Source organism: Argentina silus, assembly GCF_951799395.1.
Source record: "Argentina silus genome assembly, chromosome: 21".
NCBI classification, from domain to species: Eukaryota; Metazoa; Chordata; class Actinopteri; order Argentiniformes; family Argentinidae; genus Argentina; species Argentina silus.
In genome coordinates, this window is record NC_139675.1 from 10,727,443 (window position 1) to 10,744,766 (window position 17,324).

Sequence of the window (17,324 nt, forward strand, 5' to 3'; positions counted from 1 at the left end):
ATGACTTTGACTTGGAAGTCCGGATGACATTCCAATCTTCCTCTTTGTCTACGATCTGATCTCCCGTTTTCTAAAGCATGAGGTCATAGTGACTGACACACCGTAAGCTACGGCTAAGACACTACCTTCCCCTCATCCCTCGTCTGGATTAGTCCAGAGGTCACCTCCCTCTCCGAGACCACCATTAAACTCCTACGGTGATTGCCTCGTCAAAAGGTCCAACCACGTCTACTTTACCGCAGGTGTTTTACGAGCGACCAGTGCAATTCCCCCAACGAAACGTGCCGCGGCGCAAATCTACCAAAAGCCCTCTCCGGCTCTCACACACACGCACACGTGCACACACACACACCCACATACCCCCCCCCCCACACACACACACACACACACATACCCGATGGCTGTAATTATGTTTTGGAGGAAAGAAAAACGGGGGGCGGCGCAATCAAACGTTAAGCCGGTCCTCAGTCACAGCGCATCTCTCCTGGAATGCACTGATCGCTCAATGAGCTCCAATTTGAGTTTTGATCACACAGACGGCCAGCAATATGCCCAGCACCTACCCCCCCCCCCCGCACCCCCCCACACACAACCCCCCCTCCCCCCACCCACCCACCCGCTCCCCACCACCACCCACAACCCCCCCCCCCCTCTGCCGCCTGTTGCTTGTTGGATGTCTGGAGGGCAGTGGCAGCTGTGTGGATGCATGGTGAACAGAAGGACTGCTCTGGGTGCACTATTTCGGATGATATTGGCTTTCGGGTCTGAGCCAAATGTTCCAGTTTGAGTAAGGGCCATGAGAAAATACCTGGAGGCTGGGTTTTTTTTCCTTTTTTTTCATTACGCACACTAAGCAGGTAAACACACACACACAGAACCGCACTGCAGCGCGGCCGCGTGCGCACACACACACACACACACACACAGAAAGACGTATGCACGCACCCACGCCCGCCCGCCCACACACACACACACACACACACACACACACACACACACACACACACGAGCCAACATATGTGGAGAATATGGGATGATACATGTGTTTAGTGTTGTTTTCATTTTCCCCCTTAAGTAGTGAATTCTGTACCAACAGCAGATTAACAACCACAAACACTGTGCTCCATTTGCCCGCGGCTTGTTCCAACATATGCTTGAGGAGACAATCAATCCCAATCCCACAATCCCAACTGTTCTCACACTGTAGCCTCCGGCAGTTACTCTCAACCTCACGGTCGGGGCCCCACGTGGTGTCACAGAATGAGTTGAGGGGGTTGTGAAATTAAAACAAATATAGATTTATATAATAGGCCTACAGAAATATTTGATCCTACTCATAATTATGGAGAGTAATATGGCGTTATAACTGAAAAACCTTAAACCTTATAACCTTAAACTTGTAACCTCTTGCAAATGCGGAGAGAGCTTGGGTAGGGGAACATATGCAAATTTGATGCAAGCAGCTAGGGATGTACCGGGAATATGTGCAGGAATAATGAGATGTAAACATATACCAATACCTGAAGGATAACTTCATGATTTTGTATTCCTGAGGCGTTTTGTCTGGAGAGGCATGCAAAGCCAGAGAGAGCGACACCCCCCCCCCCCCCCCCCCCCCCTTCAACTGCTGGGCACAGAGCGAGGGAGAAGCGATCTTTAGACTAGATTAGAGCAACTTTAATCATCCCCCAGGGGGGAAACTGGGATAGCCACCCCTGCACATAAAAACAGTACAATTAATACAACAGGACATAAAAAAAAAACCAAAAACCCATTGTATACTCCCAACATTCAGAGACATGATCAGCACAACAATCCAACCCTGTCCAATACAATAACTATCGTCATCATCGCCATCATAGTTACGAACTCAGATACATCATGTCATCTGGTCATTGAAGAACCTGGCAGCTGCTGACATTAAAGATGTCTCCTAAACCCTTCAGAGGAACATCTCAACACCTAGAGGTCATTTAAGGTACCATGTAGAGAGAGGACATCATATTGCAGTATAGTTTACACCTTCTTCTTAGTTCTCTGCTCTGTGCTCTGACCTGTATGACAAATCTACACACACTTTATTAGGAACACTGTACTAATACTGGGTAGGACCTCCCTTTGCTCTCAAAACAGCCTCAATTCTTCGTGGCATGGATTCCACAAGATGTTGGAAACATTCCTTTGAGATTCTGGTCCATCATGACATTGATTTTTCAGGTGCAGTTCCAAGCTGTGAATCTCCCGTTCTACCACATCCCAAAGGTGTTCTATTGGATTTAGATCCAGTGACTGGGAAGGCCACTGAAGAACACTGAACTCATTGTCATGTTCATGAAACCAGTTTGAGACGACTTTTGCTTTGTGACATGGTGCATTATCATGCTGGAAGTAGCCATGAGAAGATGGGTAAATTGTGACCATGAAGGGATGCACATGGTCAGCAACAATACTCAAATAGGCTGTGGCATTCAAGCGATGATTGATTGGTATTAACGGGCCAAGAAAACATTCCCCACACCATTCCACCACCTGCAAGATGTACAGGTGTTCCTAATAAAGTGTTCGGTGAGTGTATATTATTGCTCTGTTTGTTTGGGCTCTATTTGAAAGTACAAGGCTCTGTCCTGAGTCTGAATCCGTCAGATTTTTATTTTATTTTATTTTTCTAATCCCTCCCATGGCTGCCGCGAAAATGGGTTAGGATTTTCTCCAGGTGGATCAACACAACTTTTGTACACTAGCTACTTGTAAACTACATAAGCGTTCCATTCAAAATTCCCCACTCAGGTTAAAACGACAAGAAGCATATAGCCATATAAAAAGTGAAAGCACTGGAAGGCACGTCTGTAATGGAATGTTGACATGGAACATTTCCACTCCAGGGATTAGTCAGGCCCATATCAACAATCGGAAACTTGCTACCTATGTATTGAAAAAGAAGCAATCGAAATAGATTGGTGTTTCAGCAGGAGAAGGCATCAAAGGTAGGATTCATGGAAATTGGTAGCTAGTAATCCTCTTCAGTGGTCGATTTGAGGAGAGATGCATGACGGTTTTGCAAAGTGCAGCTGCTATCTCGCTAGCACACAAAATGTATTTATAAGAAATGCTGTTCATGCTGAATATTCAGTGAATGCATGAATTATATTACCAAGCCCAGCAAGTCGGTATGACTCTGTTTTCCAAATAAATGGAGGCATAAGATAAAGCAGTTTTGCAATGCATTGTGACATTTTTTACCTCGGGATAGTGTGCAGCTGAAATCAGAGCAATTGGAGTTAGCTAGACTGCCCCTTTAATCAGTTTGCTTTTCCTGTTTCTGTCCTCAGCTGTGATATTCTCCCCCCCCCCCAAGCAAAAAACAGCATAGAAGAGGACACTAGCTAAAATAATTAGGTAAAAACACATATAAAAATGTCCTGCTCACTTCAAATAACCTGAGATTTCTGAAGATAAACGACCTGGACTGGTCCCTTCTTAAAGATGGCATTTGCGTTCTCTCCCCAGTTCAGTGTGTTGTCCACATGAACACCCAGGTACTTTTCCTTTTAGTCCATTTGATGGTTATTCATTTACGTTACGTTATGGGTGATGGAGTTGCTTGTTTGTTTGTTTGTGCGTGCATGTGTGCAGGTTGTCAGATGACCCGTGGCTATGGATCACACACAGGCTAGGGATTGCTGTAATCTGAGTTAGTTTGGGTCCTTTCCATTTTCCCACGATTCTAATGATTTTCCACTGTGACCAATCCATGGCGTATTGGAGAATTGGAATCGGAGAACGTCCTTGATGCTCAACGCCCCATAACATGGCCTGCTAATGAATAAAAGATTTGATGGTTTCCTCATAAAAAGCACAGATGGCTCTACACTTCCACAAAGCTAAATAAAGAAAGTGATGACCTTGGCTTATGAAATTCTCGCCCACTCACGTCCATGCAACAGTGGGAGGAGAGAGACAACATTGTTATTAAAAAAAGGCCACAAAAGTAAGGAGCTTCCCACAGAAACACACACTTTGAGGAAAGTTTCCAAAAGAGTGAATGGCTGTACTTCAGAGTGCGGGGGTGCTATCCCGGGGCGGGGCCGGGGGGGGGTTCGCCATGATTGTGCTGCAGCCTGGTTCTCTGTAGACATGAGGCTGGCTTAAGATGCGTTTGGACCTCTCTGATCCCTCCTGTGTGCGTCCGTGTGTGTGTGTGCGTGCACTGTGTATTGACTGTGTGTGTGTGTGTGTGTGTGTGCGTGTGTGTGCCTGTGTGTACGGTGCGTATTGACAGTGCTGCAGCCTGGTTCTCTGTAGTCATGCGGCAGGCTGAAGATGAGGTTGGACCCATCTGATCCCTCCTGTCAGCGCCAAACTGTCTGATCAATTCTCATCTCATTGCGGTCCAGCATTAGCTGCTAGCGGAATTAGCTGCTAGCGATTAACTGATTACCGATGACAAGGAGACTCCCTTCTCTCCTTTTTCCCTTGATCTTGATTTTCATGTCTCTCTCTTTTTCACCGAGTCTCTCATCTCCTCTTTCTCTCTCTCCTTCTGTCCCTCTCTATCCATCTTCTCTTTCTCCCCTCTCTCCATAACTCTCTTAGTAGATTTGAGTCTCTTTCTTTTCCATACTCTGCAGTTTCTTTTTCTCTCTCTCTCCTCTTGCCCTCCCCCCCCCCCCCCCCCCCTCTCTCTCTCTCTCTCTCAACTTATCTTTCTCTCTCTTGCCTTCTCTTCATCTCTCTTTCCTCTCTTTTCCTCCCTCCCTCCAGTCTTGGTGTGGGTATAAACAGCCATTTAAGGATATCTCCTGGTCTCCCACTGTGGGCCCAAGGAGAAAACAGCAAAAACAATAACAACAACAACAACAACAAAAAAGCAATTATCCCCTTATTAAGGGTCACATCCACGGAAACCGCCCCGAGCGAATCACAGCTGCTCGATGGCAAAGCTATCACATGGTCACAGGAAGGAGAGACGGAGGGATTGAGAGAGGAGATGTATGAGAGGTGGAGGGTGGAATGGGAAGGAAGGAAGGGGGGATGGAGGGAAGGATTGGAGGGCAGAAAGGAGGGAGGTGGAGGTAGGGAGGGAGCAATGGAGGATTGGAAGGAGGGATGGATTGAGGGAGGGAAGGGAGGAAGATTGGTGAGCCATGAGAAGAGGGAGCAGTGCCACTCATTAGCAATAATTAAATGTTGAACAGCCAAGTTAATTAATCACAGAGAACAACCCTGAAGCCAATCAAAACTTTGAGGCCAAAGAGGAATATAGAAACTTAAGAAAAGTGTCTAATTATCCGTATCCATCTGCTTTACTCTACTGTAGTATTGACGGTGTTGTATAGTGCACATCAAGCATGTTATCATGGAAAATGTGTACTGTATATGTTCAAGGCAAGGCGACAATCACACTGTCTCGAGAGATCCGACATCGAGGCACTCAATGTGTGTTCCGACTAAGAGCCTTCGCAGTGTTTCTTTTGAGCTATGTTTACAGTGACTCTCTAGCACACAGAATGCTATAAAAAAGACACACATAGCAAAGAGACAGAGAGAGAGAGAGAAGGGAAGAGAGAGAGAGAGAGAGAGAGAGAGACAAGGGAAGAGAGAGAGAGAGAGAGACAAGGGAAGAGAGAGAGAGAGAGAGAGAGAGAGAGAGAGAGAGGAGGAGGAGATAGGGGAAAAAAAAAAAAAACGTCCTAACGATAATGTCCCAACTACGATAAGATCTATCGTGTGAGTTCACTTTCGGCCAAGTCCCCCAGAGTGCCAGGGGAGATAGCTCCAAACTTTCCAACCCTCTCTAAACTCTCTTTACCTTGCGGCCCTGGATCCCCTGCTGTGTAGGCTTTGTTAATTTGTGTTTTAGAGTGTGTCATCTCGCTCCCTCTGTTAAAGCCATAACATACGTCATTAGCCTCAAATAGACTATACCAGGTCATTACATGTTTCATTTACTTTAACTGCATCATTTGGTACTTTTAAAGAGTGAGAAAGACTGACAGAGAAGAATGGAGAGAGAGAAGGAGAGACAGAGAGAGAGAGAGAGAGAGAGAAGGGAGAGGGAGAAGGGGAGACAGAGAGAGAGAGAGAGAGAAGGGAGAGGGAGAAGGGGAGACAGATAGAGAGAGAGAGAGAAGGGAGAAGGAGAAGGGGAGACAGATAGAGAGAGAGAGAGAAAGGAGAGAGAGAAGAGGAGAGAGAGAGAGACAGTGATAGAGAAGTAGGGAGATAGATAAGGGGAGAGAGAGAGAGATAGAGCGGAGGAGATAGGAACAATGTCCTCAGCCTTACACAAAAGGTTTAAAACAACACAAAAGAAAGAAGTAAAGTAAAAAAAGATTACAGCGAACAGAAAAACACGTAAAAAAAAAAAATCTAATCGACCGGATTCACTTCAATTGGCAGTTAAATATCATCGCAGTGAAGTTAATAAAAGAGCGATCCAGGACGAAAAAACAAATGTTATATTTCCATATGTTTCAGATTGAACAATTAATGAGCGTGAGCGACCGAGTGAAATATGCAAAGCGTGTAATCGCAAATGAACCCCCGACGAGAGGAGGGGCGAGGAAGGGAGGGCAGGCCGGGCGAGGATGACGGGATTCACTCTCCGAGAAGAGACGAGCATGAGGGGAGTGGTGGAATGAGAGAGAGAGAGAGAAAGAGATAGAGAGAGAGAGAGAGAGAGTATGTGTGGGAGAGAGAGACACAGAGAGAGACACACAGAGAGAGAGAGAGAGACAGAGACACACACACAGACAGAGAGAGAGAGAGAGATAGAGAGAGAGATAGAGAGAGAGAGTATGTGTGGGAGAGAGAGACACAGAGAGAGACACACAGAGAGAGAGAGAGAGACAGAGACACACACACAGACAGAGAGAGAGAGAGTATGTGTGGGAGAGAGAGACACAGAGAGAGAGAGAGAGAGACAGAGACACACACACAGACAGAGAGAGAGAGAGAGAGAAATGCAGTGTAATGGGTCGTGTTAAATAGTATATGTGCTCTGCAGGGGTAAAGGCCCTGTCAGAGGTCTCCGGCTTGCAGTTGAGAGAGGGGGATGAGGAAGAGAAAGAGAGAGGGGGAGGGGGTGTGTGTGTGTGGGGGGGGGGGGTAGCAAGAGCAGGCAGAGACAGGGAAGGAGAGCGAGAGAGAGAGAGATAGAGAGAGAGCTCACAGTTGAAGCTCCCTGTTAAAATGGTTGTGTGTGGTTGTGGGTTATAATGAGATTGACGCGCACTAGCATGGCAGTCAGGTTTACGGGTGTACGTGCCAAGAGAGATAGACAGGCAGAGGAGAGAGGAAGACAGGTAGAGAGAGGAAGACAGGTAGAGCAGAGAGGAAGACAGGTAGAGCAGAGAGGAAGACAGGCAGAGGAGAGAGGAAGACAGGTGGAGCAGAGAGGAAGACAGGTAGAGGAGAGAGGAAGACAGGCAGAGGAGAGAGGAAGACAGGTAGAGGAGAGAGGAAGACAGGTAGAGCAGAGAGGAAGACAGGCAGAGGAGAGAGGAAGACAGGTAGAGCAGAGAGGAAGACAGGCAGAGGAGAGAGGAAGACAGGCAGAGGAGAGAGGAAGACAGGTAGAGAGAGGAAGACAGGCAGAGGAGAGAGGAAGACAGGTAGAGCAGAGAGGAAGACAGGTAGAGAGAGGAAGACAGGCAGAGGAGAGAGGAAGACAGGCAGAGGAGAGAGGAAGACATGTAGAGCAGAGAGAAAAACAGGCAGAGGAGAGACAGACACGTTCCCCATGCACATCTTAACGTGACGCCGTGCTGAAGTCTTATCATGTTTGTCCTAAAGGCCTCGTCAACCGAGAGAGAGAGAGAGAGAGAGAGAAAGAGAGAGAGGGAGGGTGAGATAGGGGGAGGAGGAAGAAAGAGAAAGAGAGAGAGGAAGGGGGGGAGTATGAGCAATAGCAGACAGAGACAGGGAAAGAGAGAGAGCGAGAGAGAGGGGGAGAGAGTGAGAGTGAGAGAAAGACGGGCGGGATATCCTGTCATTCTCCTCCCTCTCTCTGCCATTCAGATCAGTCTGGATGACGAATGCTAAGATGAGACATCCAGTGAGCTGATTCATATGCCTTTTCACCAGGAGACCTTCTGTTACACAACAGCTAGTGGAGGAGAATTGTTAAGACTGGTCTGTCTCTCTCTCTCTGCCTCTCTTTCTCTCTCCCTCCCCCCCCCCCTCTCTCTCTCTCTCTGTCCCTCCTTCAACCCCTCTCTCCGTCCTTCATTCCCCTCCTCCGTGTGTCAGGGATAGAGTAGGTCCAGTTGGCACAGGACCTCCAGCCCTCCTCCTCCTCCCTGCCTCCCTCTCTCTATGGGCCCAGGCATAGCGATAGCTCCCTCTCCCCCCCCTTCCCTCCCTCCCTCCCCTTCTCGGTGGGTTGTGCCATAGGTCCCCTCCAGAGTAATCTGCTGTGACAATACAAAAATGAGGCTGCCACATCTGCATAAAAGCAGTTCATAGGCGACTGGAAGCCGCCCAACAGCGCTCCATCAAAGAGAGCGGGCCTCCAGCGAGGACCCTGTCTGTCTCTCTGCTCATCCCATACATTTACTGCACCGTACGCTATGCTACGTTAGCCCGCGGGGCTGTATAATCTCATACATTTACTGCACAGTATGCTATGCTACGTTAGCCCACGGGTCCATATATCTGATAGAATTACTGCACAGTATGCTATGCTACGTTAGCCCACGGGGGCCTTATATCCGATAGAATTACTGAACAGTATGCTATGCTACGCTAGCCCGCGGGGCTGTATAATCGTATACATTTACTGCACAGTATGCTATACTACTAAATCATTTTCGAGGATTATTGTTCCAACGCGTAGGCGCTGCTATGAAGTTGTTTGACAGTTTAACGAGGACACAAGATATGTACTGTAGCCTAGCCAATGAGATAGGGGATAGATATTTGTCGAAATGGAATCCAACTGGTTAAACAAAGGATATCTTTTTTTAAATCAATGAAACAGAAAAACAGATGGATAAAATACATGTCTTTAGAAACGGATCAAAACGACATACAGGGTGAAGGAAGATTCATCCTGGCGCGAAGATAAAACCACACCTCATTGGCTGAGCACGCATCCCACTTCCTTTGATGCTCAGGCGAAGGCAATTTACCAAACATTGTAAACAGTTTCCAAGAGTTTCATCTTTCTCAAAGGGACAGCAACAAGAAAATCTGCTTAATCGAGACATGATTCCTTACAGTACACCCATTAGAGAGGAATATCGGTTCACGTGTTCGATACCCCTCCGCGTTCCGCTCGATAAATTACGACGCGCCCGTCCTCCGGTTCCTCCCTCCACCGGCCTCCCCCTGGAACGTTCCGCGGCGCCGCGGCGTGCCGTGCTCTGTCGAGCGCGGAGGCCCTGGTCCGCTCCGTCCGTCAGCCCCATTGATTGGTGAGTGTCGATGCCGTGCGGCCTTGGTCCTAGCCTGACCCTGTTTGAGAGCAGCCCTGATTGTCTCAATTATTGACTCATTGAGTGTGTGAATGGCTGGCCCGGCCGTGAATCTCCCCTCTCCTCTCACACAGCCTTGCTGCTGCACTGAACTCACGTCGGGGTGAAAGGATGCTTCATCCAGCGTCCAGCACTAAGCGCCAGAGTGGAAGGTTTGTCTTATACACACGCGCGGGCGGATACGCAAAGGGCGCTCTGGTGTTTCTTCAGCGATGCTAGCATTCTCCATGATACGCCTATGCACGCACGAGCATGTGAACACACACACACACACACACATGCACACGCACACAGACACACACGCACATCGAAACACTGCCCATTCATTGCTCTCTCGGAACAGAGGTTCTTACTTTAGATCCTGGAAAGGTTCCGCTCGGACATGGGACGTCTCCACGGAATGGCCAAAGACGACTCCTTCATTCCCTGAGAAAACCAAGACATGCACATACCACGTGAGAAGCCACACCAGTGACAAATACAGCCGCCCCACACAGCCACGGGTGACAACGTCTTCATGTTCCATCGTTCGATGAAAAAAGATCAGGTGCATATCAAGCTACATAGTCGTGTGGACGGTGGGGGATATCCAATAACTTTATTATTTTAAAACAAAACCCATTTGAAACCTCTTGTTTTGGTGAGCATCATCATACATCGTACGTTTCCGTATTCTATGTAGACATATTCTACTCCAGCTTCCTTCCTAAACATTGGAGCAGAATATCAAAGTACTCATACTCGGATCTTCTCCTGTGTTTGGAGAAGGAAGTGAGAAATAGAGGAAAGACTATTGGGACACAGTCAATTCAATGAGGATTGTTTTAACATGGTAAATAATACAGTAGCTAGCTAGACAGACAGACAGACAGACAGACAGACAGACAGACAGACAGACAGACAGATACATATAGTAGATAGACAGACAGATAGAGTGGACAGACAGACAGACAGATAGACAGACAGATAAACAGACAGACAGACAGACAGACAGACAGACAGACAGATAGATAGATAGATAGATAGATAGATAGATAGATAGATAGATAGATAGATAGATAGATAGATAAAGGCTAGTTTTCCTCAAGGGATAGACATGGTCGTATGAGAACACAGTTTCAACTGATTTCCTCCAGGCAGACACACAAGGCACGCAGACATGTGCTCGTTTGTTCAGCCCTAACCTCCATTAGGTCTCCCTCACTGGCCCTCCTCTGTCCACCTTCCCTCCCTCCCTCCCTCCATCCCTCCCTCCCTCCCTCCCTCCACTCATTCATTCTCCGGCTCAGACGTGGGTGGCGATGGCAACATCCATCACCGCTCCAGACCTCCACCACTTCACCTCCCTTCCATCTCTCACTCTCGCTTTTTTTGTTGTTTTTTTAAACTAATGGACAGATCTCAGCAATTAGGAAACAGAAAAGAGGGGATGAAGAGGGGAATGGAGGAGGGAGGGGGGGGGCACGCTCGCCGACCACCCCTCCCCGCTTCCATTTGACCTCCCTGCCGTCTCGTTAAACGAGGAGAGGGAGAGAGAGGCCGAGGCCACGGAAAGCAAACATAGTGACGGATGCCTGGTTCTTCCCCTCTCAATCTTTCTCTCTCTCTCTCTCTCCCTCTCTCTCTCTCTATTTTCCCTCATCACCCCACCCCCTTCTCTCATCCCTCCCTCTCCCTTTTCCTCATTCTCTTTACTTACTCTCTCTCTCCCTCACTGTCTCTCCTTATCCCTCTTATCCCCCCCCCCTCCCCCCCCGCCTTCTCTCTCTCTCTCTCTCTAATTCTGTGACAGCTCGTAGGCTGTTGCCCTCACCTCTGAGTAAATGGCTGAGCTCTGCTCTGCTTGACCGGCTCTCTGCCTGCCGACGTGCATTGCTGCACACAGGCCCATACTGCGATCACATCATCTCTCCTTGATATACTGTGGGGCTGGACTTGTTGGAAGCTGCCTTCCTTTAAGACCTGAGCAAAACCTCACTTGGATTGTGCACGCTGTGTGTGTGTGTGTGTGTGTGTCTGTGTGTATGCGCCAGAGTGTTTGAGTGTGTGTGCGTGCGTGTGTGTGTGCCCGTGCCTGTGTGTGTGTGGGTGTGTGTGTGTATGTACGGTACCTGTAACCCTCAGTTTCTCGGTGCCGATGCTGATCTCCTTCTCATCTGCAGAGAAGAGCACCCGCTCCCCATCAGGGCTCAGGACCTCAAACCTCTGACACTGGGCCTCCACCATCTCAGAGCCTGGAAGGAGGGATGGGAGAGAGGGGAGAGAGAGAGAGAGAGAGAGAGAGAGAGAGAGAGAGAGAGAGAGAGAGAGAGAAGGGGAAGAATGAGCTAGTCATTAAATCTTGTCGTGTACAATACATCACTTTTCAACTCAACACATACATTGAAGGCCTTTCAGAGTATGGACATATGCTGATTTTAAACATACAGACACACATGGACGCATACACACGCACACACGCACACACACACACACACACACTGAAGGAGGACATTCGACCTTGCTTGTCTTACATCCAGAGGTGTTTGCTCTGAAATGACTTGAGGCACGAGGCAGAAAATCTTTGGTCTGAAACGAAGAACCATTACCTGCCTCTCTGCGGGCCTTTTAAATGTGTTATCTCAGACGGAGGGAGGGAGATAGAGAGAGAGAAAGAGAGAGAGAGAGAGAGGGAGAGCGAGAGAAATAAATAGGGCAAAGGGATGAGGGGGGGGGGGGGGGGGCATTGAGATAAAACACATTGCCACCACCGACTCCAGATCTCCCTGACCTTGACGGAGTGATAGACACCGGCATTATTTGTTTGTTACCTCCTCATCTCTCTCCCCCCTCCCTCCCCCCCTCCCCTCTCTCCCTCCCTCCCTCTGCATCCACCTCCTCCACTTGTCTCTCTCCCTTTTCTTTTTCATTTGGCCGTTAAGTCTTGCTGAGCCTGGGAAAAGCCCTGATCCAGCGTCCGGGTCCGGTGCTGTGCTCTTTGACCATTACAGCTGTCAATTAGAGAGCCCAGAGTGCCATGTCAGTCATAATAACACTTTATGACTGGTGATCAATCCGGGATTAGCTTCCCCCTGACAAGGCAAAAGAAGATGGCCGCCAGGGCCCTCTCGCCGGCCCTTAAACCTAGCGGACGGTGAAGCGATCTGCTGCGCTGGCGGTTTTTAACTCTCAGGGACTCCTTTTTTTATGTGTTATCTTTAAAAGCTAAGGTTTCGAAGCGTAGCCGGGGAGGTTTTTTTTTTTTCGGGGGTCTTTTTCTTATTCGAATGTCTTTATTGATGGACTGTGGAAATGTGGCGTTCAGCCCTGGATGATGAAGAAACGACCGATGGAAAAAGGGATTGGAGATTTTCCACAAGCAAAGGTGAAGTGGACAACTACCCTAAGTGGCAACGTTTCTGATGACAGCCAGGTTTTAGGCGATGAGGCAGAATTGTAATAAAAAAATCATAAAAAAATCGAATGAAATAACATCCCAACAACGCAACTCGCTCCTTGTTCCCTTTCGTTGTGTATCAAAACGCCCTGATGTCACATACCCCCTTTCTACCCTGATGTCGTGCCTACTCCCCCCTACCCTGATGTCACACCTACCCCCCCCTCTACCCTGATGTCACACCTACCCCCCCCCTCTACCCTGATGTCACACCTACCCCCCCCCTCTACCCTGATGTCACATCTACCCCCCTTCTACTTTGATGTCGTGCCTACTCCCCCTACCCTGATGTCGTGCCTATCCCCCCTCTACCCTGATGTCACACCTACCCCTCCTCTACCCTGATGTCACACCTACCCCCCCCCCCCCCTACCCTGATGTCACACCTACCCCTCCTCTACCCTGATGTCACACCTACCCCCCCCCCCCTACCCTGATGTCACACCTACCCCTCCTCTACCCTGATGTCACACCTACCCCTCCCCTCTACCCTGATGTCGTGCCTATCCCCCCTCTACCCTGATGTCACACCTACCCCCCTTCTACTTTGATGTCGTGCCTACTCCCCCTACCCTGATGTCGTGCCTATCCCCCCTCTACCCTGATGTCACACCTACCCCTCCTCTACCCTGATGTCACACCTACCCCCCCCCCCCCCCCACCCTGATGTCACACCTACCCCTCCTCTACCCTGATGTCACACCTACCCCCCCCCCCCCCCTACCCTGATGTCACACCTACCCCTCCTCTACCCTGATGTCACACCTACCCCCCCCCCCCCCCCCCACCCTGATGTCGTGCCTACTCCCCCTACCCTGATGTCGTGCCTACCTCTCCTCTGGTTCTGTAACTGTCTGCCCGAGTTCCACGACTCTTCACAGCAACTTACACTTCTATTTAAAAAAAGAAACTAAAAAAAAAAGTTGAATAATGATTCAGCCGATCTGAGATTAATAGCGCGCACTCCCGCAGATAAAGCCCGGCCTAATTCTGATGTTTGACGATAACGACAGGAGTCCTCATTAGCCAAAGTGCTGATTTATGCACTCATTTGACTAATCTCCACTTGACCAAAGCTCACCATGATGAGCTCTCAGGCTTGTTCTCCCACAATGCAACTCCTGCTCTCTGCTGGTGCACGGCAGCCTGTTGGCTACAGGGGGAATATGATGCAAGACGACATGCAACAAGACAGCAAAGGAACAGAGGGAAGAGAGAGAAGAGAGAGAGAGAGAGAGAGAGAGAGAGGTGGAGGGTGAGAGAAAGAGAGAGGTGGAGGGTGTGAGAGAGAGAGAGAGATGGAGGGTGAGAGAGGGGGCTGAGGAAGAGAAAGAGACAGAGGGAAGGAGCAAGAGCAGACAGACAGACAGGTGGGCAGAGAGAGGGAAAAGAGCTAGAGAGCAAGAGAGAGAGAGAGAGAGAGATGGAAGGAGAGAGTGTCCTGCCTTCCTCTCCCTCTCCACCATCCATATCATTCTGAATGGCTAATGCTACGATGAGCCATGCAGTGAGCTGAGAGAGAAAGAGAGGGAGAGAGAGAGAGAGAGAGAGAGAGAGAGAGCTGATAACCGTCCGACCGCCTGGAAACTACAACACTTATTTAGACTAACCCACTCAGCCTCTGTCACCTTGTCATTCCTCCCCCTCTCTCCCCCCAGGAGTGGAAGAGGAGGAAGAATCGCAGGTGTTAGCGGTTAAGGAAGGGGACGCATGACGCATGTGTGTATGTGTGTGGGGGGGGGATTGGGGGCTGGCTGGAGGCAGCTCCCAGTGACCAAGGCAACGGACACAGTGTGTGTGTGTGTGTGTATGTGTGTTTGTGTGTGTGTGTGTGTTTGTGTGTTTGTGGGTGTGTGCGTACGTGTGTGTATGTGTGTGTATGTGTTTGTGGGTGTGTGCGTACGTATGTGTATGTGTGTGTGTGTGTGTACGTGCATCACAAAAAAACCTAAAAACAACCTTGCGTTCCGAAAACAGAACACTTCTGAATTAAAATAACAAGATAAGAGACGTGACTCTGTTTAACATCGCGGCACAAAAGAGCAGGGTCCGGGCATCAACAGCACGCCTCTCAGAGATGCCCGAGACCAGACTCCGCCACGCTCCGACGATCCTCAAAACGGTTTTAATTCTCTCCCCCCCCCCACCCCACACATACAGCTCTGGGGAATTATTCATATTCACGCAAAACAGAGAAGCAACAACAACAACAACTGCGAAAGATCATAGGATCCCACTGCCGAGCGTTCAGCTCCGGTAAATTCTTCATGACCGCCGTGACACGTCTTCATGGTGGTAGATTGATTCAGGTCTAGCGAGCCTGTTTTATATGGCTCCGAGGAACACGATGCTAGTTTTTGGAGAAAACATCTGCTTTTTTTTGTGTGGGGGAGAACATACGAGGCGGTTCCGTATTTTTGCATCAGAGCGCTTGTTGGAGACATTAAGATGCCTGGGATGTCTCTCTGCCTGATATGCTTGTCAGTTCTCCTCCAACAGTGTTTGGCAGAAAACGTCAAAATGGATGTGTTTGAACCTCGTTGTGTGTCCTGAAAGGGAAGGTGCTGTTGAAAGACGTGACTTCTGACGAGATGAGACCGGAGCGTTCGCCAGTTCGAATGTCTTGTTCGGACGCCTTGAGTGGAAAAGTACCTGCAAGACGTTACTTTGATTAAGACAAGGACATGGTTGCTTTGACGAAAGCGAAGGTAGTGTCACATTGTTTTCAAGACAAGGACATCGTCGCTTTGAATGAGTCTTCAAAGCAGGAAGAGTATATTGTACTGTAGGCCCACATCTGAACTGACACTGAAACTTTGAGAAACAACTGACAAGGGTACACTTGTGGCAGACATTTTGTGAAACTTTGACAGACAACTGACAAGGGTACACTTATGGCGGACATTTTGTGAAACTTTGACAGACAACTCACAAGGGTACACTTATGGTGGACATTTTGTGAAACTCTGACAGACAACTGACAAGGGTACACTTATGGCGGACATTTTGTGAAACTTTGACAGACAACTCACAAGGGTACACTTATGGCGGACATTTTGTGAAACTTTGCTAGTCAGAAGATTAATGAGAACAGAACAGTATAAATGAGCCACTCACAGCAGTAGATTGATACAGATTTTCCCTTCATTAGGAAAGGATGAACGATGATGCTCCAGAATGATATCAAACACACCGGAAATGTCACCCGTTAAAGGGGCGGGAAGCTCCACAACAGATGGTAGGGTTTTACTCTCTGCTACTGTTTCCACTGCTATTTACTTATTCTAATCATCATTTGGTTCATGATTGGAATCATTTGGTAACAACTTTGTGGTGTTTACCCACCCAAAAAATCTACACATGTGCTAACTACCAAATGGTGTCAAGTAGTGCCTATGCTGAATCACAAAGAAACAAATAAGCGTGGTTATTATTGTGTAATTACTATTTTACCATGCAATTTCAAAGAAAATACTTGTTAATTTCTATACAGTTACATCGAATAAAGTGTCAAGTTTGTAGGACAAGCCTCACGGTGAGGTGGAGTGTGAACCGAAAGTTAGTTGTTCACGGATACGCCACGGCCATTTTCACTTTGAGGCCCTGGAAAAATGTTGAATTATTTTGGACTTTGAAAGTAAACACTCCAGAGATGATGCAACGCTGGGAAACAACGAGGTCGCTCGTCTTTTTGAAGTGTTTGAACCACTCAAAGACATGTCTCCTGGAAAGAAGACCTTTAATCTTTGAAGGTGTTTTTGAAGGCAAAGGCTGTGGAGGGAAACAACATAAAAATGCAGCGCGCAGCACTTTCTACCTCAGGTGGAAAAAGTTTCAATGATTTATGGACAGCGGTACACAAATTATTTATGTAAACTTGATTACACTCATTAATAAAGCGAAGGTGGAATTGTCACCGGCATAAATCAGGGTGCTCTTTTTAGTCAGGGAAGGATTAGAGTACAGGGTGATGTAATTAAGTATTTAATACCTTTGTTTAACCCAAAATGGATTCACACAGTACAGAATGTGTATAGACGCATCACCCATCACTATATAATCCTCATTTCCTCTTATTGAGCTACCATGGAGTTACAACAATGGATTTAATGTTTTCATCAAGTGTTCAACTACTCTAATACTCTGCTGTGCCCAAGGGGGATCGTGTAAAGGCCCAATTCACTAAGTATTGGGAGGTTTTATCACATTCAATTTGCTGCTCGTTATGGAAGCTTTGCAAAGGTTCAGTATGTCCTATTAACACTATGTCCCCTTAGGCACAACCAACATGTACAGTATAAACACAAGATCAATCATTAACCTTTAAAAAAGCCATTGCAGTTAGCTGCGCTTACTCAGCTTGACTAACAACAGTATAGTATGTACAAGCAGCAAGTAATTGGACGCTGAGA

The 17,324-nt window shown here is 48.0% G+C and overlaps 1 protein-coding gene across 1 annotated transcript in view; it reads right to left on the reverse strand.

The window, feature by feature from the left end:
• Positions 1 to 17,324, reverse strand: part of sgcz (sarcoglycan zeta) — a gene marked incomplete at its 3' end in the record, with an annotated part of 145,836 nt that overhangs the window by 15,172 nt on the left and 113,340 nt on the right. The window contains exon 5 of the mRNA XM_083692737.1: positions 9,830 to 9,902. Coding sequence (XP_083548863.1) covers positions 9,830 to 9,902 — 73 coding nt within the window. The remainder of the gene's footprint in view (positions 1 to 9,829; positions 9,903 to 17,324) is intronic.